The sequence below is a fragment of the Molothrus ater genome, chromosome 3 (assembly GCF_012460135.2).
Source record: "Molothrus ater isolate BHLD 08-10-18 breed brown headed cowbird chromosome 3, BPBGC_Mater_1.1, whole genome shotgun sequence".
Classification (NCBI taxonomy): Eukaryota; Metazoa; Chordata; class Aves; order Passeriformes; family Icteridae; genus Molothrus; species Molothrus ater.
This window is the reverse complement of record NC_050480.2, coordinates 30944807-30968369: the sequence shown is the minus strand read 5'-3', so window position 1 is coordinate 30968369 and position 23563 is coordinate 30944807. Positions and strand designations below refer to the sequence as shown.

Sequence of the window (23563 nt, the reverse complement as noted above, 5' to 3'; positions counted from 1 at the left end):
TGTTGTGAGCAGACACAGTTGAGGGACTTCTGTGAGTGCCGACATGGGAAATCCCACTCCCCCCAAGCACTGCACCCCGGCTTGGTGACATTGCTCCCACTCACCAGCACCTGCAAGCTGCTGGACAGCCTCAGGCTCCCTCGAGCCTGCCTTCTCTACAAAGCTGTTTCAGGATGTGACTGTGCAGGGATGCTTTTCCCTTGGCTTCACTGGTTGTCTTTGTGCAGCTCATGGGCCATTGATGGTGTCAGTCCAGTGCTGACACCACACATATGCCCCCCCAAAGCACTCCTGCTCCCGCCATTGTTTTTTGCTCCTGGAAAAGAGAAGAAGTAGGCTTGCTCTTGGCTCACCAAAAAGCTTTTCAAAGAGCAAAGGCACTTTCTTCTCAGCACCAAGGGCTGTAACATCAGCCCCAAAAGATGCTTTGCAGGATGACTCGTCCCTCCACAACTAGTGCAGACAAGAGGTAGAGGCTGTACCAGATACCTGGAGTGAGGAGGCTGAAGAAATTCACTTCAGCTTAAATCAGCAGATGTGGCACCAGCACACAAGACAGTATGGTACCTCCGTCCTGCAGTTGTCCCTCTTCTCCATTCCTCACCAAGCTGCATAATTAACTACTGGCATCAATTCCCCAGCATGGCATCGCTGCTCTCATTATCTTGGGCTGGGAGGTGTTAATGAGCCTCTTCCTCTCTGAAGATGAGCCATAGGCTTTGTTGTTGCCCTGGCCTGACCTGTCTTATTCTTTGTTGTGGTATGGGGGTAAGCCAGGGTGCGGAGGACAAGGCACGCGTTCCCCCACTCCCGTGCTACACCTTCTTCACTGCCCAGCTTCATTCCCAGTCCTCCTGGCAGAGGCACAGCCCAGGGGCCAGCCCATTGGGAAAGAGGGAGCCCAGAACCACCTGTGTGCCCTGTCCAAATGGGAAAGCACCAGCCGGGTGCTTTAGGAAGCCAGCAAGCAGCTTCAGGTGGTTTCCATGGGACACATGTAGATCTTGGTTGTTTTTGTTCAGTACAACATCCAGGCCCTTGGCGAGTGTTATGGAAGCTGCCAACGCCTGCTCTCATCCAGGGAATTCTGTTTGCTTGCGCTCCTTGCCATCTCTGTACTGACCCCACAGTGCAAACCTCACTTACCTTCCTGAGCCTTCCCAACACTGAGCTCTGTCCTGAGACCCCTGCCAGCCCAGGGGGCTGCAGGACTGCCGGCTCTCAGAGTCTCATCTCCATGCTAACTTGTTCTCAGCTGCCAACAAACCGAGGCCCAAAGCACTATGCAAAATGAGCTACAGGCATTTGCAGCTGGGCAGGAGTCAGAGTTTTACTCACCACACAGCTATCTTTGATTAAGCAGTGCTATAAAGACTGATTGCTTCTTAGGTTAAGAGTGTGTAAGATGTGGGATGGAGAAAGAAGTATGCAGAGTAGGGGCAGAGCTTGGATGGGTTTGGTTACAGCAGGAGGTGTGGTCTGGAGGGACTCAGTTCCCCAGCAGAGGCTGCATACCCCATCTTCCACTCCAGATTCTGTGGACCTAGCTGGGGGGTGGGGGGAGGCTGTACATGGGCTCTGGGGTCCCTGTGTGAGAGAGGAGCTGTGATGCTGCATGAGGAATGCATCTGAGGATTGTTGTTCCCGTAATACAAGGGAAGCTGTTGCGTAGGAATAACACTAATACGTTCTTTGTAATTTCGTTGCTGATGGCAATGGTCTGAAAAATGTCCCTGTTGTGACTTTTGGTCCTGCTCTGGCTTGGAGCAGGATTTTTCCTGGTTTTGCCATTCCCCAAGAAAGGGCAAGCTCAAAGCTCTGTGTGTGTGGCTGTCATGCACTAGCTGTGACACAAATTGGTGGGCCTGGCATTCTGGGTGCAGTGCTCAAGGCTCTCTTTCAGCCTCTTGGTTAAGCCGTGGGAGAGCACAGTCAGGCTTCATCTCCAGCAGACTGACTTTCCTTGGGGCCAAAAGGGAGCAGAGGCCAATTGCCTGCCTGGTGGCTCATGCAGAAACTGTCAGCAGGAAGTCAGGCAGATTTCCGCAGAGCCCGCTTGCTTCTTCCCATCACACAACTACCAGTGAGACTTGCTTTAGTTCATTTCCTTTAGGACTAGTCTGATAGGAAGGCACCTTGCTGTGAAATTTCCAGCTGGAAATTCCTGGAGTGAGCAGACCAGGAAGCTGCAGAGGGAGGAGGCAGGCAGGGGCTGGAGGTGAAGAGCAGGGCTCGGAGGGACGTGACTGGGTGGGCAGCAGCAGTGGGACTGGAGGGTTGTGCCAGCCTGCTCTGGCCTCCTACTGAGGCTCAGTCATGGCAGCAGGACTGTGTCATCAGCTGTGCTGTGCCAAGGGCAAGCCATCCACCTGAATGTGTATCTGTGGCCCCGGACTGACACTGAAGTGGCACCAGCCTCCTGCAAAGCTGCTGGGGAAAGGGTGTCCTGCCTGGGTTGCCCTGCTTGGCATCTCCTCTGCTGCCCAAGCTGTGGCTCCAAACATGGTCCTCATCCCTGCCTGGTTCATTTTGCCCAGCACCTCCAGCCATGGACACAGTTACACCTGTGGCTGGGGCCCTGTTCACCTGGCTCGAGCCCGTGAGCACTTTGGAGTTTCACTAGAGTTTTTGTGCATGGTAAACCCTCATGAGAGAAAGTCCCCTGTTTGAAGCTTGGGGATGACTCCTGGAGAACAGCCAGGGAGGAAGGAGGGACTGGTGGCAGATCTGGCTTCTCAGTCCTGCCCAAGGCTCAGGGTTGAAGGAGATGCTAGCCTTAACTATCTTGCCTGCTCTGCCTGTGACAGGCAGTATAATTTCCTGGCCTCAGGACCAAGGTGGAGGCAATTGCCCTTTTTTATCCTCCCTTAGTGCCCTTTTTATCCTCCCTAGTACCCTCATTTACCTGATGGTATTTGCTCTGGACTGGACTTCAGCCCCCACAGGGAGCCCACTGCTGCAGGACGCACACAGTGCATGGTGCTTTCATCCCATCAGGGTTTGTAGGTGTTGGGCTGGGGCTGGGGATGGCAGGGTTGGGTGGGTCTTCATGGCATCCTGGCAAGAGCAGGAATGTTATCCATTAGCCACAGGAGGACGCAGACCAACGGCAACACAGCCAAGCTATTGTGGAGTGATCCACCCTACCCTGCAGCTTCTTCTTCCCATCTTCACACCCTCTCCTCATGGCAACACACACAAGGCTGGCATGTTTGTGTGGTGAACCACGTCAAGATACTGATCTGCCAGCATGTTTCTGAATAGGGCTGGAGGCAGCAGCTGCGGGGTGCCCACGTGATGTGGGTCAGAATCCGAATCCATGCCTTGCGGGGGTGTGACGAAGGTGCTGAAGAGCACTGCACTCCCCTTGCCTGGGCTCTGCAGCTGGGCTTGCTCCAAAAGTGGAGCCTTTGACCAGAAACAAAACCCGGCATCAGTAAATAGCCTGGCAGTTGATACTCAACACACAAGTCTGCTGTGCCTCCCTTCCTTCCCTGTGGCTGTGAAGGGGATGCAGTGTGTCAGAGGGACTGCTCCAGCAAGGCTCGGGCCCTGGGCTCCCTATCACCTGGCACCACTGTGGAGGTACATCAGCATCCACCCAGGCAAACCAAAACACCTTGCCAGATGGCCATCTCACCTCAATGGAGGCTGCTGGAATCTTGGGTCTCCCAGCAGGGTGTCCAGAGCTGCCTTCATCTCCTCTGCTCCCCACATTAATCTGGGGAGGCTCAGAGGCTTCTGGAGCCTGCCAGCCAGAGCCAGTGGCTGCAAAGTGACATTTCCACAAGAGCAGAGCACTCAGTGGCTCTCACCCAGAGTTTTTCGTGCTTCCCTGAGACATCCTGAGGATGCTCAGGGTGCCAGACAGGCTATGATACAATGGCTGTGGCACACTGGGCAGTGGCTGTTTGCACTGACGTAGCAGCACAGGCTGGGATTTGGAGAGGATGTGACTTGCTCTTTCCCAGCTTGTGGCTGGGCTTATTATTGTTGGTTGTGTGTGAGATTCTGTTTTGCTGGCATTTGGGCAGACACAGCGGTCCCCACCTCCTGTTTGCTCTCCCCGCCTGATCCTACTTGCATAAAGATTTTCCTGTTTGCCGCTGTTTAGCCAAGGCCAGTGCCAAGGGTGGGAGGTTTGGGCTCTGACTTATTTGCTCCAAAGGAGGTGTCTGCCTCAAGTCTTGCTTTGGCTCCTCATGTGAGACCTCAATCCTGCCAGGCTGTTTGGGGAAGCTGAGTTATTCAGGGAAGAGGGTGCCAGAGATGGTGCTTCTGCCCTGAGTGTTTGCTCCAACTCCTTTGCTCCCACCACATCGCTGCCTCCTTGGCTTTCCACTCCTCACTCCACAGATCGTGTGTTGCACTCACAGCTCTGCTGTGTCTGCCACAGAACAGGGGTATGAAAACCCAGCTGTCAGCAGGCAGCATCTTCCCTGCTGGAAAACGTGCAGGTGTGTGTGGCTCCTCGAGTCCCTTCAGCTCCTGGGACTTGTGGACTTCCACTCTTTGGAAATGGCTGCAGCTTTGGAAGTGAGTGCATTTGGCACAAGCAGACCCACACAGGGCATCCATCCCTTCTCCTTTCTTTTGTTTCTGGGGATTGTAGGGTGCCCCTAGGCTAGCACACAGTGGGTTTTTGAGGTGAGGGCATGATAGATACTCCCTGTCTCTTGGAGTAGAGCCACTGTGAAATAGCTGCATTTAGCATCTGAAGCCACTTTGGGATTTGTAAGATGCTGTGGCTGTCTGGGCAGTGAGCAGGATCTTGGCAGGACAGGTGGCTGACAGACAGACTGCACAGGACCCTGACAAGTCCCAAAACCTGCTTCTGTGCTCACCATCCCCTTTCTCAGTAGGGCTGAGACATTTAATGCCAAAAGCAGCGGTCAGCCAGGGCCCCTAGTCTGAGCTGGCCTGCAAGCAAAAGGCCCCTTTGGTCTGTGGGGACCCAAAATAGCCCATGTATTTCTGTCCTGGCCACTGGGACATGCAGAGGACAGAGCCAGCCTCGACTCACCACAGGCCAGTGGTGGTTGGCTCCTGCATGTCTGTCCCATCTTCTGCCAAGGGGGCTGCTGCTCAGTGGGGAGGAATTTCCTCTCTGAATTTTGGAAGCTGGGGAGGTGGCGACACCAAGGGAAGATTGTGTTGTTCTGGCTTTGGTTTCATTTCTCTGTCCTCCACTAAATTGGAAACAGCTGTGCAGCCCAGACCAGCCTCCAAAAAACTGAGGGGAGCTGATGGGGGCCAAAATGATCTCTGCCCCTGGGCCAGTACCCCAAACAGGACTTGCAGCTTTCTGCTGGGCTCTCCAGGTACAATGGCAAGGTTCACTTTGCCCAGCCCTGGGGATGCTCTCTGACCTTCTTGGGGGGCAGCAGCTCAGCAGCTCCCACTGGGTTTGGGCAGCTCTTGCCTGCTGAGGGTCCTGCCAGTGCTGCACCTTTGAATCTGGCTCCATAGAGGAAGGAGCCAGAGCTGGAAGGACAGCCTCTCTCCTGGGAGGTGGAGGTGCCGTGGGGTGCAGGAGGTGGCCAGGTGGCAGTGGGCAGGGGGTTGCTGCAGGCAGGTACTCTCACTGCTGGTTGGCTGCTGGCTTTTCCTGCTCTTCTAGAAGCATCCCTGTTTTGGGGACAAGAGAGTGAGGGCTCAGATTCTCCTTGGGGAAAGGAGTTCCTTTCCTAAAGTACAGGATGGCCTTTGGGGTGGGAGAGTGGTTGAGCTGAGCCCTCCAAGCCCCTTCTGCCTTGCCCCTCACAGCAGGACTGTTCTGAGGACCTCTCAAACAGAATGTAAGCTGTCCCCATCCTTCTCCTCCAGACCCTCACTGCAGGTTTCTCCATGCTCAGCTCTCTTATGTTGCTCCTGGCCTGACTCCTTCCTGGGTCTGCCAGCTCTGAGCTCAGTCCTGTAGCCAGCAGCATGAAACAATGAAGGGGGAATCATCTCCACTGTACATCCCAGCACCCTAGGAGTGCCAGTGGCAGATGGCCTCCTGCAGTCACCTTGGGGTAGCCATGGTAGACATGGCCCTGCTGAGCCCAGGAGATGGCAGGCTATGGAAAAATTCATCTTACCCCTTTTTCATTCCTCAGCCGTGGGATTCTATCCACTGGGTTTCCTCCCACACATTCAGTGAGTCCTTATCTTCAGACTTGTCTGGCTAAGAGCTGTTTTGCTCTCAGCTTGTTTTGCTGTGGGCTCCTCTTTCTGTGTCTCACCTTTGTTCCCCTCAGCTGCAGACAGGAGGGGGAAGTGGGACCTGGTCCTGTAGGCTCAAGCCATCCCTCTGACCTGCTTTAGCTGCTGCCCAAGGTGTGGCCAACCAAGATACTATGGTGCAGACAGAGACAGGGATTCCTCTTGAGCAACCATGAAAGCAGGGAGGGGGAAAGCTGCTAATGCAAAAGAGGTGCATCTGACAGCCACATCCCAAGGGGTCTTACCTAAGTGCTATCCCAAACCACCAGGGAGCATCCCTCCTCCCACCTGCCTGGGTGGAAATAAGGACCTGCCTGTGGGCAGGCAAGAGCCATAACTGTGCCTTGTGTTGTGCATGGTTGGGATTGCCTTTGTCCTCTGTGCATGGCTGTCCTGGCGTGTGGTGGCCTGTGCCACTACTGCATCAGGACCCAGGCTCCTCCATGCAAGGAGGACCCGCTCCAGCTCAGGGCTGCCTCTGGCTGCTCCTTGTGCTCCCAGATGAAGTTTACATTAATGATATCTGGTTGTTCTCCCTAGGTGTCCTGTAAGGTTTTCTCCATTTGGAAGCGGAAACGTGGTTTCCTGCCATTGTGCTTCTTCCTGCTGCAGCCCCCAGATCGATTAGAGGGAAGTACCCCTTCCTCCAGCACTTCCCTTGCCCTATGGCCCCCAAGCAGCACCTCCATTGGCCAGCCTGGAATCCCTGGGGACTTGGACCAGCCCTGCAGACATGGGCTGTGAGGGTCTGCTGGCTGCAGAGGATTGCTGGATAAGGCTGAAGGGCTGGGGCAAGGCATCCCCAGGCTCTCCCCAAACCCATGGTGGTCCCTCAAGAAGCCATGGTCAGGTGGTGAGCTTGGTGAGCTGTGCATGCCCATAGCGGGTCACTCTGTGCCCCTTCCCACTCCTTGCAGCTCCTGGAGGTGCTGAAAGCTGCCTGGAAGCACCATCCAGGTGCTGGAGATGGTTTCTGCCTGGGCTTGGAGGCTTCTGCAGCTGCACTGAGTGAAGCCCTGAGCAAATCCCTCCCTCTGCCCTTGGGAGAAAGAAATTTTTTTTTCTAAATTTCCACGAATAGAGACTGAACCTAGCCCTGGAAAAACGTGTCTCCTTCCACAGCCTCCCAAGAAGCAGGTTGGGGTTGTGCCTTGGAGAGGACGGTTCTTTCCCTGGGGAGAGCAGCCTGAGCAGGTGCCATCAGAGAAACCAGCTTCTTGGAAGAATCCTGTCTCTGCAAACAGTTTCCTGAGATCACCTTATCTCTCCTCTGCTGACGCCTGCTCATAAATGACGTTTTCCCCCTGCTCCTGCCCTTCCCCAGGCGCTTGTATCTCCTCCCGCATCCCCAGACTGCTGGCCCTGGAGCAGGCAACACCTCAAATATTTGTGGGGCTTTTCCTACCTCTACCAAGGCTGCGTTCTCCCTGCATGGTCCTGTGGCTTGAAAGTGACAAGGAGCAAGGGGCTGGGACCGCCCCGCCCTTCTGGTAAGCTTGTTGTGGTGACATTGCAATGTCCCTCTGCAGCGTTTGTCCATCTCTGCTCCTGGGGGGGATTTCTCTGACCAGGGACCAGATTGCACCTGGGCTTGGGCACTCGCTGTGTGCTGAGGAGAGAGGTGTGTGGGTTCATCCTGGGGCTGCCGTCGATTGACCAGTATCAGTCAGGGCTGGGAACCCACTCAGCTGGCCTGCTGAAAAGGTGGATATTCAGGACTTCCTGGGACTCAGTAATGGTCTGACAGGGATAGTCAGACAGCTGGGATAGTCCCAGCTGTGCCAGCTGGGGTAATTTTAAGGCTGGCTCTTCCCTGTCACTGTCCTCTGCCCTCTACCTGGTGGGAAGCCCTTCAGGGAGAGTGCTGGAGTTGCTGTGGAATTTACTGCCCAGCCAGATCACTTTACCTGCCTGGGGCGAGGGCCCCCAGGGAGCCTCTCAGGGCTCCTTGAACTCTCCAGATAAGAAACTTCAGCCTGGTTGGTCTACAAGTTCAAAACACACCAGGGCTGAATGCTCCCCCTGCACCACCCGGCATCTGAGATAACAGCTAGTGCTGGGAGCAGGGTCAGGATCCACAGCTGCTGCTTTGTGAGGAGTTTGTGGTGCAGCAAGCCCAAAGGCAGAGGGGGTTTAGAGGTGCCTCTTCTTTTGTCCATGGAGGAGTGAAGGGAGTGAGATAAAATGGGTCAGAAACATTGCCCAGGGACCCTCATTCTGTGGGGTGAGGGTGCTGCACAGAGCACCTGGTAAGAGTTTTTTTCCTGCTGTCCAAGCCTTGGCAAAGCAGAGGACTTTGTCTGCAGACAGCAAATCAAGGGAGAAAGCAGAAATACCTGCTCCCTCCTGCTCCCCTGCTAAGCTGTCTCCTCAGGATGCAGGGACGGAGTAGGGCTGGAAGAGCAGATGACATCACAAGGCTGTTTACTGAAAGGCAGAGAGGACAAGAAGAAGAGGAAGTGCTATCAGCTTGCTGATGGGAACAGCCAAAAAGCACTCCAGGACTAGGAAACCTGCTGCAGGATATTGAATGGATGAGTGATCAGAGGAAGAGAGGCCATAGCAGAAAAGACAGATGAAGCTTTTACCTCACTGTTAGCTCTACAAGAGCCTGAGCAGTTTCTTCCACCTTCCTTTGGGGGAGCTCCTCAGAGCAGAGAAAAGGTTAGAAAGCAAAGGTAAACAGCAACAAGTGTCTTGGGCCGGGCAATGTTCCCCAGAAGGAAAGGGAGGGTGATGTGGCTGGTTGTGACTGTGGCCCCTCGTCATTCATTTGCAACTGCTCCAGCCCCCAGGGACTGGGAGGAGGGAAAGATATGACGTTATTTTCTAAGAAGGGCTGAAGGAACTTCAGGGAAAAGCCAACTGCTGAATCTGCTGCATGTCCTGGGTGTCTGTGCAGGGACAGGGCCTGTGGCAGGTGGGGAGGCACTCAGGACTGGAGCAGCATTTCTTAGGGAGTCTGGGCTCAGAGTGCCCACACTGCTTCCTCCAAAAAATTCCAACCTTCAGCCTAGTTCTTAAAGGAACTTGCTGGTCAAGAGGGAAAGTCCTTAGCTCCAAAATTAGTATGAAAACAGGAAGGAGAGTGTAGGAGTCAGCAGTCAGTTTTTCCAGAGAAAAGAGATCTTTGCATTGGTCAGATGTTTTTTCAACACATTCATGAGTGACCTGAAAAAGAGAATGAGCAATGAGATGACAGGGCTTTGCTGAGGTGATTGGATTACTCAGGTTCATGGGGACAAGTGCCAGCTAGGAGGAGCACTGACAACCATTACACCAGGCAACTGAAAATTCAGTTTAGATAAATACCAAGTGATAGACAAGGGGGGAAGGGAAGAAGCCTCAAATCCATAAACAAGATTATACACTGAGCCAGCCATGAGCGGCCACTCTCAGCAAGGCCTGGGGCGATTTCAGATAACTCAGTGTGCATGAAAACACATTGAATCATCTTTCCCAGTTACAAAGCAGAAACAAAGCAGGAAAGCTTTGTGCCACTCTTCAAATTTGTGTCTCACCCCCACACAGTCCCTGTGTGCCCCCTGCACCAGCGTCTCTGGTGCAGGATCGAGAGGAGCCAGGGAAGATTTGGAGAAAAGCAACAAGGAAGACTAACAAGGAAGACATGGAGCCATGCCTGAATGACTAAGTGAGCTAGAATTTCTATTTGAAAAATGTGCTGTTGGGTGGATACAATCCAGGTCTGTAAAGTAGCCACTCCAATGTTCATCCACCCTTTGATGTTGAAGGCAAGGGAGCCCTGGTGAGGCCCTGCATGTGGGGAGAGCTGCTGCCCCCTCTCAGGAGTTCCTGAGTTGAAGGGGGAAGCAGAATTTCACAGAAGTGAAACCCACCATGGCTACAAAACACATGAACATAATCTCCCTTCCAGCTCGGAGGCTGGGGAAACAGTTGGACAGTTAGTCCACGCTCATGCCACATTTACTCTTTCCTAGCATCTGCTTTTGCACTCGGATGGAGACAGCCTTTGAGCTGGACCAGCCTCTGCTTTGACTCAAGGCACAAGAGCTTGTTTTTGTCTCAGCCCCACAGTGGTGCTGCACAACTGCACACACTCATCTGTCTTGGGCAATACAAGTGTGTGTCCTGAAGGTGGAGTTGCCTGCAGCCCAGCACAAGGAAGGAGGATCCACAAGCAGCATGCTCAGAGTTCAGGCACGCATATGAAATCTCATGAAACGGGCCGTCTTGTAAGTGTTTCCTATCTTCAGCTGAGTCATGGCCACCAAGGTTTCATGTGACCTGCATACCTGTGCTGGGCTTGTTCCTGCAGATAAACCTTGAGGGGCACCTGGATCAGCCTTCCTGCCAGGAGAACTCTGGTGTCACCCAGTGGGCAAGCAGACATCGGGGATGGGGTGAAAGGCTGGTGAAGCAAATGGTCCTGTCCCATCTTGGCCTTGGAGGAAGTACTGACATTATCCCTGCAAAATGATCCCCTGACAAGTGGTGCCAGTAGGACACGAGGTGCTTGCCGGTGAATCTGCTGGCAACCCCTTGGCTATGGACTGCCAGGACACTTCTACACTTGGTGTGGTGTAAACGGCTTTTCTTTAAAAATGTGGTGTTTCTGGGTATAATTCCATGGTGCCATGGCATGCCTATATGGCACAAGGGAATTGCTTAAGTGGGAAACTAAGCATGCACTGTGCTCACACTTGGTGAAAGGCAGCAGGAAAATGTGATGTGGGGAAAAGGAGAGGTAGGAAGTGTCCAACGCCAGGTGACAAATGGCTGCCTGCAGGTGAGGCTGTCCTGCAGTGCGGGTTTTTCTGCAGAGGTTAGGCAGTTTTGGTGACAGCTGGCCCTGCTGTCAGCTCCCAGGGCTTGGCTGGCAATGGGGCTGCACATGGCCACCGAGGGCATCACTCAGCATCTGTCACAGTCTTTGTGTGTCATAAATGGGCAATTAAAATTGTGCCATCTCTTGTTTGTACCTGCTCAAATGTTCTAGCTTATGGTTTGTTAAGCCCACTCTTTGTGATCTTGCTTCTTCTGCTTAGACATCATTTCCATGGGGTAAGACAGACTGCTCTATGCCCAGGAAGAAAAGGGATGTCCTTACGCCAAGGCCCCCCCTTCTCCTCCTTTTCTGTGTCCCTCAGGATGTGCAGCCACCAAGCTGGTGGCTGGGCTAAACACCAGCAGACTCCTGAAGAGGGGGCAGTTGGAGCTGTGCTGTGCCAGCTGGAAGAGTGGCATCTGTTCCACATCCCATGGGTTAGGGCAGCTCTCCCCAAGTGGGAGCAGGGTTGTCACCTGTTGCTGGTGTTGGTTCATGTAACCTTTTCTGTTTGTTTGTAGGGTTCTTTGTAACAGCCAGCAGCTGGAAGTGTTTCCTGCTGTAATGACTTCTGCCCTTGGCAGGCACTGTCTCTTTGTGGAAAAAATTAGAGGAGGCATTTAGCGAAGTGAGACAGAAAACAAACAGAGCAGGGCAGGAGACTACAGGGCTGCCAAGGAGGCTGGGCTCCTGACACAGGGATGTGGGCACTCTCTGGACGGAAGCAGGAGGTGGTGGGAACGCAGCATGGTGGAGCGCCCTGCCCCAGCACCCCCAGAGTCCTACTCCCGACCCCCCCTGCCTCCTCCCCAGAACCCCCGGCTCCTGTCGTCTCCTCCTCAGCACCCTTCTGTTCCTCCCTTCCCTGGATGGTTGGGCAGCAGGACCTGGGCTGTGTGCCAGCTCTGGTACCCGATACCTCTTCTCCTCCTCTGCGGGTGCCACTAAACCCGCGGGGCTCCGGCCCCCGTGACTTGAGCCAGGCCTGCTGCTCGCCCCCAAGGGCAGGGGGTGTGGAAGCAGAGGACACACTGCCTTCAAATACCCCGAACACAGGGCTCACCCTGGCTCTGTCCTCTCTCCCAGGTATGTCTATGGCATCAGGCCCTGCCTCTATTTCTAGGGACAGCAGTGTGACCTGGTGGGGGCTGGAAGGGGGATCAGCGGCTTGGCTGGCAAGGGAAGCATGTTGGGGCTTGCTGGGGACCCACGGGGGAAGCTGAGGTTCTCTTGCCTATTTTGAGTTGAGATCTGTTTGCTCAGAGACAAGCAATGGCCCCGGTGAGGTTTCTGTGTGCGAGGGGATTGCAGTTGTGTTTGCAGATCCCTCTGCTAATCCCGAGTGAGGATGTCTCCTCCCCGCAGAGGCACTGGCAGGCTGTCAGGAGGGGATTTTGGGATGTTTTCTCTGGAAGCCCGGTTGGCTTACAAGGGCAAGGCAGGAGCTGTCATGCCCCCGAGCTCTCTGTGTGGGAAGCCAGGGGAGCGGTGCTGCAGATGGCTGCGACATCAACAGGGTGGCACCTGCCGGCCTGGTGCCTCTGCAGATATACTGTCCTGCTCTGTCTTTCCCAAGCGGCCCAAGGGGCTTCTAAAATCCCTCTCCACATCCCACCGGCTATGTTTCGGCTCCATGGTAGCTCAGGCTCCCCAGCCGGCAGGGTCCTACCGGGGGAGGAGGCGAGCTCTGCCCAGAACCCCACGGCACCTGCGCCAGGGACGGGCTGCGCTGCTTTCAGTGCGAGCCGGGGCTGGCAGGGACTACAGATCCCAGCATGCTGCTGCCTGCCTCTTCCTCCTCCTCCCCCTCCTCCTCCTCCGCCCTACCTGGCAGGGCGCGGGCAGGGATGCTGCAGGCGGCGTTGGAGCAGGCATCGGCAGGGCATGTGCCGGGCGGGCCGGGGGCACGGCGCCGGCAGCCCCGCTGCAGGTGAAGCGCTGGGACAAGTGCCGGAGCACCCCATGCTGCGCCGCCCCGACTGGAAAAGGACAAGGCAGGCCCGCGGTTCCTCCTGGCGGCTAATCCTACTCTGCGCCGGGAAGAGGGGGTGACCGGGGAGGGAAAGTCCCTTCTCGGGGCTGTGGGAGCCGCATCTCTGGGGCTCTCGGAGCGGTGCCTGAGCGGTGCAGCGCCTGGGCAGGCGGTGACGGGGAAAAAGGAGCGGTGGGTGCCCGGGAGGCGACAGCAGTGCCGGGAACGCCCTTGGCTTTTCAAGGTGACCCAGGATAGGGCTGTGAGAGCCCCAGGGAAGTGGAATTGAAAAGGGGAGATTTGCTGGTTCTGGCCGGAGAGGCTGCTGAATTAAATATGTCTTTTGTGCCACCGGGCCCCGGGCGTTGGAGGGAGCTGGGGCGAGCAGGGTGGGCAGACACAGCCCACTGCGCACATGCTTCACTCACAGCCCCAGGATTGGGGACAGAGAGCTGCAGGCTCACAAATCCCTTAAGAGCCTGCTGCAAGCAGCTGGGCAGCCAGCATGAGCAGCCTGGGTATCTCGGGAAAGCAGTTTCCTTTCAGAGGGAAGCTTGCTGTGCCCGGCCAGCAGAATAAGGCTGTGTGCCACAACCCCTTGGCTTAAGGACTCTGAGCTGCGGGTTTCCAAAGCTCCTGCACTGTCCTCTCGTCATTTTCTGGGTTGGTGTTTGGCTCCCAGTACTGTGGAGCACTTACTGGCAGCATGGGTTGGGGTTAAAACCAGTGCTGCCCCTGCCTGGCATGTGTCTTTCACTTTCCCATAAAATCTTCTGTTTGTTTTCCAGACGGAGAGCAGCCATAAGACTTGCTGGGACCTGTCCTAACTCTTGCCACACAAGATGACAGCAAGAGACGGGCCCCAAGATAGGTAATGATGGGTTCTGATGTAGCTGTGGGGGCACATCCAGGATACCAGGGGGTGACAGGACAGAGGGACCCCAGCATCTGGGAGACTCCCTCTCCTGCATGCTAACTGGGCTACCAAGCTGTCCCTTCTTTCTCAGCTTTTCCACAGCAAATGGGCTGTAAACTGTAAACAGTCCCCTGTAAACACACCTGGGGAGCAGTCCCCTGTAAACACACCAAGGTCTTTCCCAGACCTTGTTATGGATGCTGTGTATCTGGGTGCCACATTTTGAGGAGCAGCCAGCCTCTCCTTGCATTCGTAGCCTCCTGGGGAGGGCCTCCCACTGCCCCTCTGCAGTGCCACATCTCTGGCAGCCCAGGCTAGCAAGGGCTGTGGGGCAGGGCGCTAAATATTATCTGGTGTCTCCCACTGCAGGGTCAGGGACAGTCAGAAGCAATACCCAGCTTCTGCTCCAAACCCCACTCTGTTCTCTTCACAGGTACAAGGCTGTTTGGCTGATCTTCTTCATTCTTGGTCTGGGAACGCTGCTGCCATGGAATTTCTTCATGACTGCCAGGGAGGTGAGGGCTTCCCTCCTGCTGTTGTCCATGACAGTAATTGTCCCTTGTCATGTCTAGGGACCATGGTGTAGATGTGGCAGCATGGCACAGCATGTGTGACCTGGGTGGGATGAGTGGCACTGAGGCAGCAGGAGGGATGGGGATGGGTCTGAACAGAGAATAAGGGTGGCCTTGAAAGGCCTCATAGGATCTCAGCCCCACCAGGCTCCCTCCTTTGCAGTATTTCATCAGTCGCCTTGGGGACCCGGAGCAGACAAGCCATGTCAGGAACCAGACTGGTGAGACCACCATCACACCCTCCTACCTGCAGTCCGTGTTTGACAACTTCATGACTCTCTGCGCCATGGTGCCCCTCCTTCTCTTCACCTGCCTCAACTCCTTCATCCACCAGCGGTGAGCCTTGCTCCGTCGTTGCCCCTGCCAGCCCCCATAGGGCCACCCTGCCCTGGCCTGTTCGCCTGTCCCAGCACTGAGCCATGCTACAGCCCGTTTGGTCAAGTCAAAGGCAAAACACCAATATCCTGTCTCAGGGTTTGGCTGGGATTCCCACAGTTAGAGCTTAGTCAAGCCCCAGGTTTTTAGGGGGTTGGGTTTTCCTCACTGAGACCTTCTTTTGCAGGATTCCCCAGCAGATCCGCATCTCAGGCAGCCTGGTGGCCATTGGGCTGGTGTTTCTAGTCACCGCGATCATGGTGAAAGTCCCCATAGACCCTCTTCCCTTCTTCGTCTTTACCATGATCAGCATTGTTTTCATCAACTGTGAGTGAAGCACTGGGGGAAGGAGAGGGACACAGCCCCATAGCTAGGGCTGATCCCTCTGGGAGAAAAGCATGAACCTCACAGTGGGAGAGCCAAGGGGGAGGGGGACTTGCCTTGCCTCACAGGGCAGGGGCCTTGGCTCCCTGCAGAGGTGCAGTTCGTCCTTGCCTTTGGTTTCTCATAAATGCTCATCTTTCCCCTTTGCAGCCTTCGGCGCCATTCTCCAGAGCAGCCTGTTTGGGCTGGCAGGGCTCCTGCCTGTCAGCTACACGGCCCCCATCATGAGTGGGCAGGGTTTGGCAGGCACCTTCGCTGCTTTGGCAATGATCTTCAGCATTGCCAGTGAGTAATCCCTGCCTTGCAGGTGACAGGGCCTTCCCAGACCGCTGCTGTCACAGCATCTGTCGAGGTCATGCTGTGTGGAAGATGGCAGCAGGGCTTTTCTCCTCTCAGCTGTCATCATCTTCCTTTCCTCTCCCTTCCTGTGCTCTCAGTTGGTGCCCAGCAACCCGAGAGCTTCATCGGTTACTTCACCACGGCCTGTGTGACAATCGTGCTGGCAATCGTCTCCTACGTAATTCTGCCTCACATGGTGAGACTGCTGACCTGGTAGGGAAGGGCTTGGGGACGTTGGACCTTTGCACATCCCAGCACAAGAACCCACTAGCAGCCTCCACTTCTTGTATCAGAGCAGGTTCTCCTGTTCTCCCTGAGCACTCTGGGATACTTCCCACCACAGATACCCCAGAATACTTGGGGTATCTGAGTCCCTGGCTAAGCAGGAAAGCATCAATATCAGACATAATTGGAAGGAATACTCTGCCCATATTGCCCATATCTGCTGTTGTCACACAGCCCCTGGCAGCCTTCTTTCAGCACGCATGAATGAGTCCTCCCTGCTGTCTCTCTGCAGGACTTCTTCCGATACTACTCCATGAAGGACAAGACAGAGTACCGCGTGTACAATGCAGAGCTGGAGACCAAGAGAGACCTGATTAAGAAAGGTGAGGGGCTGAGAGAAGGAAAAGAAAAAAGAACTTAAAGAATGAGACAGAAGGACTGAATTAGATCTTTGCTTTCTGGGGCCTGCTATGCCCTACTTGTGTCTCTCCCTGCAGATGAGAATGGGATGGAGCAGAATAACTCAAAGATCATCCCTATCCACAACCCTGATGAGCAGCCCTCTGTCATTGCTATTTTTAAGAAGGTCTGTGAGTTTCCAGCGAGCTTTGTCCTGCCCTTCCTTTCGGGATGGGCACAGGTGTAGGAGAGCATGGGGAGAGGAGACCAGCCCTACACTGGTCTCTTGCCCTGTGTTTGGTACCAGCATTTTTCTTTCATCTGCCTAGCTCTGGGTCTTGGCTCTGTCTGTCTGCTTCGTCTTCACTGTCACCATTGGCGTCTTTCCTGCCGTCACAGCTAACGTGTCCACTGTCCTTGGAGAGGGAAACAAATGGAGTAAGTGTGCCAGGGATGGGGGTGAGGTGGGGAAAAACTGAGAACAAGGTACATGGGAGAAAAGATGGTGGGGCTTGAAGGTATGTGTCGTGGGGTAACCCTGTCTAGATGCCAGGTGCGCACCAAAGCCACTCCAGCTGGCCAGGGGAGAAAAAATACGACAATAGGCTTTTGGGTCAAGATAAGGACAGTGAGAGATCACTCATCAATTACTGTCACAGGCAAAACAGACTCAACTTGGGGGAAATTATTTTAACTTATTTACCAGTCAAATCACAGTAGTATAATGAGAAATAAGAACTAAATCTTGAAACACCTTCCATTCACCCCTCCCTTCTTCCCAGGCTGAAGTTTATTTACGATTTCTTTATCTCCTCCCTCTGCAGTAGTGCAGGAGGATGGGGAATGAGGGTTGCAGTCAGTTCTTCACACATTTCCTCTGCCACTGCTTCCTTCTCAGGGGGAGAACACCTCCCACTCTTCCCCTCCTCCAGCATGCGGACCCTCTCATGGGAGGCAGTTCTCCTTGAAGTCCAATGTGAGTGCTTCCCATAGGCTGCAGTTTTTCATGAACTGCTTCATCCTGGGTCCCTTCCATGGGGACACAATCCTTCGGGAACAGACTGTTCCAGCATGGATCCCCTGCAGGGTCAGAAGTCCTGCTGGCAAACCTGCTTCAGAGTAGGGTGGTGTTCACAGGCAGCAGGTGGATATTGACTCACTTGACCTCCTTGGGTTGCAGGAGGGCAGTCTGCCTCACCATGGTCTTCACCACAGGCTGTAGGGGAATTTTTGCTCTGACATCTGGAGCGCCTTCCCCCCCTCCTTTTCCACTGGTCTTGGTGTCTGCGGAGCTGTTTCTGTCACATATTCTCACTTCTCTCTCCGGGTACAATTGCACGTGTTGAGATTTTTTTTTCCCTTTTCAATATGTCATCCCATTGGCCCTACCACTGTCACTGATGGCCTTTGCCAGTGGTGGGTCCATCTTGGAGCCATCTGACATTGGCTCTGTCAGACCTAGGGGTGCTTCTAGCAGCTTCTCTCAGGAACCACCCCTGTAGCACACCCTGTTACCAAAACCTTGCCACACAAGCCCAATACAGAATGCTGGAAGGGAAGAGGGAACCACTGTGCATGATGGTTTGGATGTGGACACCAGCCTGGCTGGGAGACCATTCCAGGCCTTAGTGGGAAACTGGTAGGACCTAGATCTGAAAGACAGTCAGTCTCCTTGCAGTGGGTATGAGGGACTGGGGCACACTTGGATTCTCACTGACCATGCCCTTCTTCAGGTCTCTACTTCATTCCTGTCTCCTGCTTCCTGCTCTTTAACGTCTTTGACTGGACAGGACGGAGTCTCACTGCCCTCTTCACATGGGTAAGTATGGGGCAGAGAGCAAATGCCAGGCAGTGTCTATCCCTAGGTCCTTCAGCCACAGCTCTCACTGGGGCTGCCATCCAGGCCTTGGAGCAGGAAGGAGGTGCAGAGATAACTCCTGCTTTAAGCTCTAAGCGCAGATTTATGGGTCAGAGCCAAGAACCACAGTGTTGTTCTGTCCTCCCACCTCTCTTTCAACATGGCTTGGATGAAGGTGCCTCCTCCATTTCAGCCTCTCTGTAAACAAACCTTCACTCCAGCTATGCAAATGATGAGACAGGATGGCGACAGGGAAAGAGGGTGAAAACAGGGCAGCCCAAAATAAAACCTCTGGCCTTGGCACAGGACACAGCTGCTTCAAAGACCCTTGTCCTGGAGCAGGGCTGGGCCATGCCATGTGGGTCACAGAACTGTCCCTTGTCACATCCCCTTGCTCTCATCTCCTCAGGATGGGCAAGGAAAGGGGCTTTCCTGTCTGGGTCTCTTCCTGCCCTTTCACACACCCCTGTTTCCCCCTGTATTGTTCAGGATGTTTGTTTGGAGAAGCTCCTCAGGACCACATGCCCCATGGGGTCTGCCTGGGCCTGCCTTCCCCGTGGCCTGGAGCTGCTTCTCTGCTGGCCATCAGTGCTTGTTGCCTTCAGTCTTGGCCATGAGCCGCCTTGCCTGGTGTCCAGGCCACAGCCTCCATGGTGGGATGACCCAGCAGGAGATGTTTCCAAAACAAGGCTGTGTGGAAAGTCTGACTGCATGTGGTTTAGGCCACATTTCCCTGGTTGGGGCCCCGCTCACTCTTTTTCTCCTCAAGCAGGAGAGGCAGCTGCTGTCTCCAGTTTGCCCCATGGGCATAGCAGCTGGCCTAACCTCAGTTTCCTCCTGTGTTCATGGAGTTTCCTGTGACCACCTTGGGAGCCCAGCTGCTCCCAAGGCAGCTGTGGTGGGGATGAGGTCTGTCTCAGTCTAGGGGCTGCCTTAGTCCCAGCTGCAGGGACAACACAGGGGGATGGCACCTCCTTTGTCCCAGCCTTAGTTGCTCAGGAACTCTGGTAGGACCTAAGGAGACTGTAACTCAGTCCATGCCTTTCCCAGCACATTCCAGAACAGCCCCAGCATAATCCCTTTCTCAGATTGCTGGATCTTGCCCTGCTTGCAGGGGATGGCATAGGACGCTGAAGAGCTGGCTAAAGCCGTTTGTAGGCGCTGAGGTGCCAGAGGGGCTTTACCTCAGCCAGCCTTGTTCTGCACCCTGGCTCACTGCATGAGAGTGCACAAAGCTCTCTGGCCTGCCTGACTATTGCCAGCAGGGGCTTAACAGTTGCCCACAAGCCTGGCTCAGTATTTTGGCTCTAGTGCTGCTTCAAGTCACCTGCAACAGGGCTTTCAGACCTGGAACCTACTTACAACTGCAGGTGGTGATGCTGAGATTTGTTGAGGCCAGGAAAGTCTTTCAGTAGCTTCGGCATCTCTGTGGCTCCTCCACAGCCCTGGTGCAGTAGGGACAGCCCTGCCAGCATGCCATGGGATGGGGAATGTGCAGTTCTCAGCTGCTCAGCAATCTGTGTTTTTCTCCCAGCCCGGGATGGACAGCTGCCTCCTGCCAGTGATGGTGGTCCTCCGTGTCATCTTTGTCCCTCTTTTCATGCTGTGCAACGTGCAGCCCCGTTACTACCTGCCTGTTGTGTTCTCTCATGACGCCTGGTACATCATCTTCATGATCTTCTTCTCCATCTCCAATGGCTACCTGGCCAGCCTTTGCATGTGCTTCGGGCCAAAGTGAGTGCGAGCCGGGGACAAGGGAAGGGTTGGTTATGCTCCCAGATGCCAGCCCTGGAATGAGTTGTGGAGTCTAGCTCTGCCCAGTTCTGGCATTTGGAGAAGAGGCCACAGGCACAGAAAGGAGTTGTCACTACCCACAGTGTCCCACCTCCCAGGCTTGTGCCTCCATATCCTAGGGATGAGGAAGCTGTCTGGGCTCTCCATTTTCCCCACCTGCCACACAGGGGAAGGGGCTGGGTGCAGCGGGGATCTGGAGGGGAGCAAAGCATGGCACAGCACCCACAGCAGGGTGAGCAGCCTTGCCCAGCACAGGCAGCTCAAGGAGTCCCACGGGGGTCAGAGAGGGATGTCCCTGGTGCCAGGAGCTTCAGGGTGGCCTGCCTGATGCACTTTATGAGCCAACAGTGTGGAGACTTGGAGTTCTTGTGCTCTGGGAGCCAAGGGGGATTTCTTCTTGCCGTTCCTCTGCTGCAGACTGAACAGCAGGGCACTGGACATGCATCCTGAGGATGGATCTGATACTTGTTTCTCCCCTAGGAAAGTGCTTGTGCACGAAGCAGAGACAGCTGGAGCTGTCATGGCGTTTTTCCTGTCACTGGGTTTGGCCCTAGGAGCTGCTCTCTCCTTTCTGGTCCGAATGCTCATCTAGCAGAGGCACACAGAGGGTGCAGGGACACCAAGAGATGGCTCCGCATCCTCCACTGAGGGCCTGGACACCTCAGCACTGTGGGGAAATAACAGCTCCCACCTGTCCCTGCCAAATCACACTGCCACAGCACACCCAGGGACGGTTCCACTCCCGCAGGCTTGGCCTGGTTCCTGCCACGCTCGGCTGTGTGATGCCTTCAGGCCTACGTGCCTTCTCCTTCCCCGTGCTGTGTGTGTTGTAAGACCCCCGGGATCTCCAGCTGCCTCCCATGCTGTGTAACTTCCCTGGCTCAAGGCCGAAAGCCATTTTCAGCCTCTTTCTCTCTGAGAGAGTGAAAGGCTGGTAATTAGTGTTACTCCTTCTCTTGCCCTTGTCTCCAAAGCACCTAGGAGATACTCTCCTCTCCTCCTAGGGGGCCTGGAAATATCCCACACCCTCCTGCTGGTAGACTTGTGAATGGGGAGGAGAGCCCCAGCCAGCCTCCCATCCCTGCTCTCTGCTATACGCACATCCCCCCAACCAGTGTGTCCCAAAAGTGTAGACATCTGTGTCCCAGCCACAGAAAGAGCCAACACCTGTGGCTAGGCTGAGGGAGGAGGAGGTCTCCACACCCCTGCCTTCTCCCCCTCTCCCTGCCTCTCTTCCCTTTTTTTTTGGTGATTCTGACATTGGGTATTTTTTCAGCCTACTGGTTGTGTGACAGGAGGTTTTACTGTGGGTTACAAGAGGAAAAGCAGCAACTCCCTTCCCAATAAAGCTGCCTTCCCTACCCATGTGTGCTACAAGGGAAGGCCTCACCTTACCCTTGGCTTTCCTGTCCCTTGTTGTGTAAATGTGTTATACAGTTGCCATTTTCTATAAAAAGGACAAAATGCTCCTTTGGATGTGTGTGTTTGTCACCACAGGGGAGAGGGGCTGTGGAGGGTCAAGGGTTGAAGTGAGAGGGCCCTGGCATTTCCTTACCATCCTGTAGTCCCCTGCCACCAGCATCAGAAATGGTGGGAATGGTGTGTGCATGCCCTGCACAGCCAGGCCCAGCTGTGAGGACACAGCCAGTGTGGGCAGGGGATCGTAGAACCGTAACATCAGAATGGCTCAGGTTGCAAGGGGCCTCGAAGATCAGCCAGTTCCAAACCCCCTGCCATGGGCTGTGACAACTTCCACTCCACCAGGTTACTTGCAGCCCCATCCAGCCCAGCCCAGAAGACTTTGAGGGGTGGGGCATCCACAGCTTCTCTGGGCAACCTGTTCCAGTGCGTCACCACCCTCAGAGCAATACATTTCTTGCCCAACATCTAAACCTTCCCTCTGTTTGAAACCATTCCCCCTTGTCCTGTAACTACATGCTCTTTGTCCCTGTCCATCTTTATTGTGGGTGCCCATCATGTACTGGAGGGCCACAATTAGATCACACCAAAGCTTTCCCCAGGCTGAACAATCCAAATTCTCTCAGACATCCCTTGAGGAGAAGTGCTCCATCCCTCTGATCATGTTGCTGTTCCTCCTATGGACTATCTCCAACAGGTGCAAGTCCTTCCTGTGCAGGGGCCCCAGAGCTGGATGCAGCACTGCAGGTGGGCTCTCACCAGGGCAGAGGGGCAGAAAACTGTCCCTTGCCCTTCTGGCCGTGCTGCTTTGGAAGCAGCCCAGGACACCACTGTGTTTCTGGGCTGTGAATGCACGTGGTGAACTCATGGCCAGCCTCTCATCCACCAGCACCCCAGGGATGCTGCCCTCGAGGTACACCAAGGGACCACTGACACCTCTGACAAAGAGCAGATGCACCTTCATATTTTGAGGTGCAGTGATGTGCAGCACTGCATCTGGGAGCTTTCCTTGTGCCTGGGAACAGCCAGAGTGCCACCTCCTGCTCCTGGGGTGAACTACACCAGCCTGCCAGCGGGAATCCTCTTCCCTCTGTCCCATATCATTCACAGCCATCACCTCTTTGCACCACCAGGCACCAAAACCCATGTGGGAGCTCGGGTGCCCCATCCCACTTCCAGCTTCCTTTGCTGGTCAGGGCTTTTGTACCCACGGCTTCAACACAGAATCACAGAATGGTGAGGTTGGAAGGCACCACAGTGGATCATCTGGTCCACCATCTCTGCTTAAGCAGGGTCATCCTAGAGCACGGGCACAGGATTGTGTCCAGGCAGTTCTTGAGCACCTCCAGTGATGGAGTCTCCACAATCTCTGTGGATAATCTGTTCCAGTGCTGGGTCAGCCACACAGTTAAGTTCTTCCTCATTTTCAGGTAGAACTCCCCGTGCACCAGTTTGTGCTTTCTGCCTCTTGTCCTATTGCTTGGCAGCACTGAGCAGAGCCTGGCTCTGTCCTCCACACCCTCCCCTGAGATACTTATAGGCATTGATGAGCTCCCCTCTCACTCATCTCGAGGCGGAATAGGCCCAGCTCCCTCATTCTTTCCCCTTGAGATGCTCCTGTCCCTTAATCATCTTTTTTACCCTCCACTGGGCCGGCTCCAGGGACTCCTTGTCTCTCTTGTCCTGAGGAGCTCAGAAGCGGACAAGTACTGCAGATACTGGAATGGTAAGGCTTAAGATTATTTGTTTATTATTATTTCCCTTGGACATTGTAAGGACAACGTCTCCAAACAATGTTTTGCAGCGGTGACACGGGCCTGCCACACATTCCGGCCCTGACACCTTCCGTCCCCGCCCCTGCTGCCGCTGGGCTTAAGTTCCACGCAGCCTCAGGCCGGCAGAACTACGCGGCTCCCGGCCTCGGGGGGAGCTGCAGGCTGAAGCTGGGGTAGTGCGGGTTCCCAGCTCCCTGCCCCAGCCATGGAGCCGAGGAGGCGCCGCCGTACCCTCTGCGGAATACTCTGGAATGGTTTTCTACCGCGCATGTATTCCTCCGCGACGGGGCGCGGAAAAGAGTTCCTCGCTGGGGCTCCCCGCCGCCCCTCGCCGTGGCGCTCGAAGGTCCCGTTCCTGCGGCCCTCCGAGCGGCGCGGCGAAGGGCGGCGGGGAGCCGCGGCTGGCGACCGCAGGGCGGCCGCGTGAAGCCGAGTATCCCTTGCACGCCCGGCCCCCGCTATGGCCGCCGCTAAACGGCAACGCCGGTGCCTCCCATACACCATGGATCTGTGGTCTGCTG

The 23563-nt window shown here is 55.0% G+C and overlaps 1 protein-coding gene across 8 annotated transcripts in view; it reads left to right on the top strand.

Annotated features, from left to right (window-relative positions):
- The window catches only part of SLC29A1 (solute carrier family 29 member 1 (Augustine blood group)), a 33790-nt gene extending 12473 nt beyond the window's left edge, over positions 1 to 21317 (top strand). For 4 of the 8 annotated variants that reach the window (XM_036380265.1, XM_054514320.1, XM_036380267.2 and 1 more), the window contains 12 exons: positions 13775 to 13857; positions 14336 to 14417; positions 14638 to 14810; positions 15037 to 15176; positions 15384 to 15518; positions 15671 to 15768; positions 16090 to 16180; positions 16295 to 16383; positions 16526 to 16634; positions 17930 to 18015; positions 19589 to 19788; positions 20329 to 21317. In XM_036380265.1, coding sequence (XP_036236158.1) covers positions 13829 to 13857; positions 14336 to 14417; positions 14638 to 14810; positions 15037 to 15176; positions 15384 to 15518; positions 15671 to 15768; positions 16090 to 16180; positions 16295 to 16383; positions 16526 to 16634; positions 17930 to 18015; positions 19589 to 19788; positions 20329 to 20440 — 1344 coding nt within the window. In that variant the 5' untranslated portion in view covers positions 13775 to 13828 and the 3' untranslated portion in view covers positions 20441 to 21317. Of the gene's footprint in view, positions 1 to 7575; positions 7698 to 12007; positions 12101 to 12850; positions 13009 to 13774; positions 13858 to 14335; positions 14418 to 14637; positions 14811 to 15036; positions 15177 to 15383; positions 15519 to 15670; positions 15769 to 16089; positions 16181 to 16294; positions 16384 to 16525; positions 16635 to 17929; positions 18016 to 19588; positions 19789 to 20328 lie in introns of those variants that run through there. The other 4 variants (XM_036380270.2, XM_054514321.1, XM_036380268.2 and 1 more) reach the window with 4 other exon arrangements.
- Positions 21318 to 23563: the final 2246 nt, after the last annotated feature.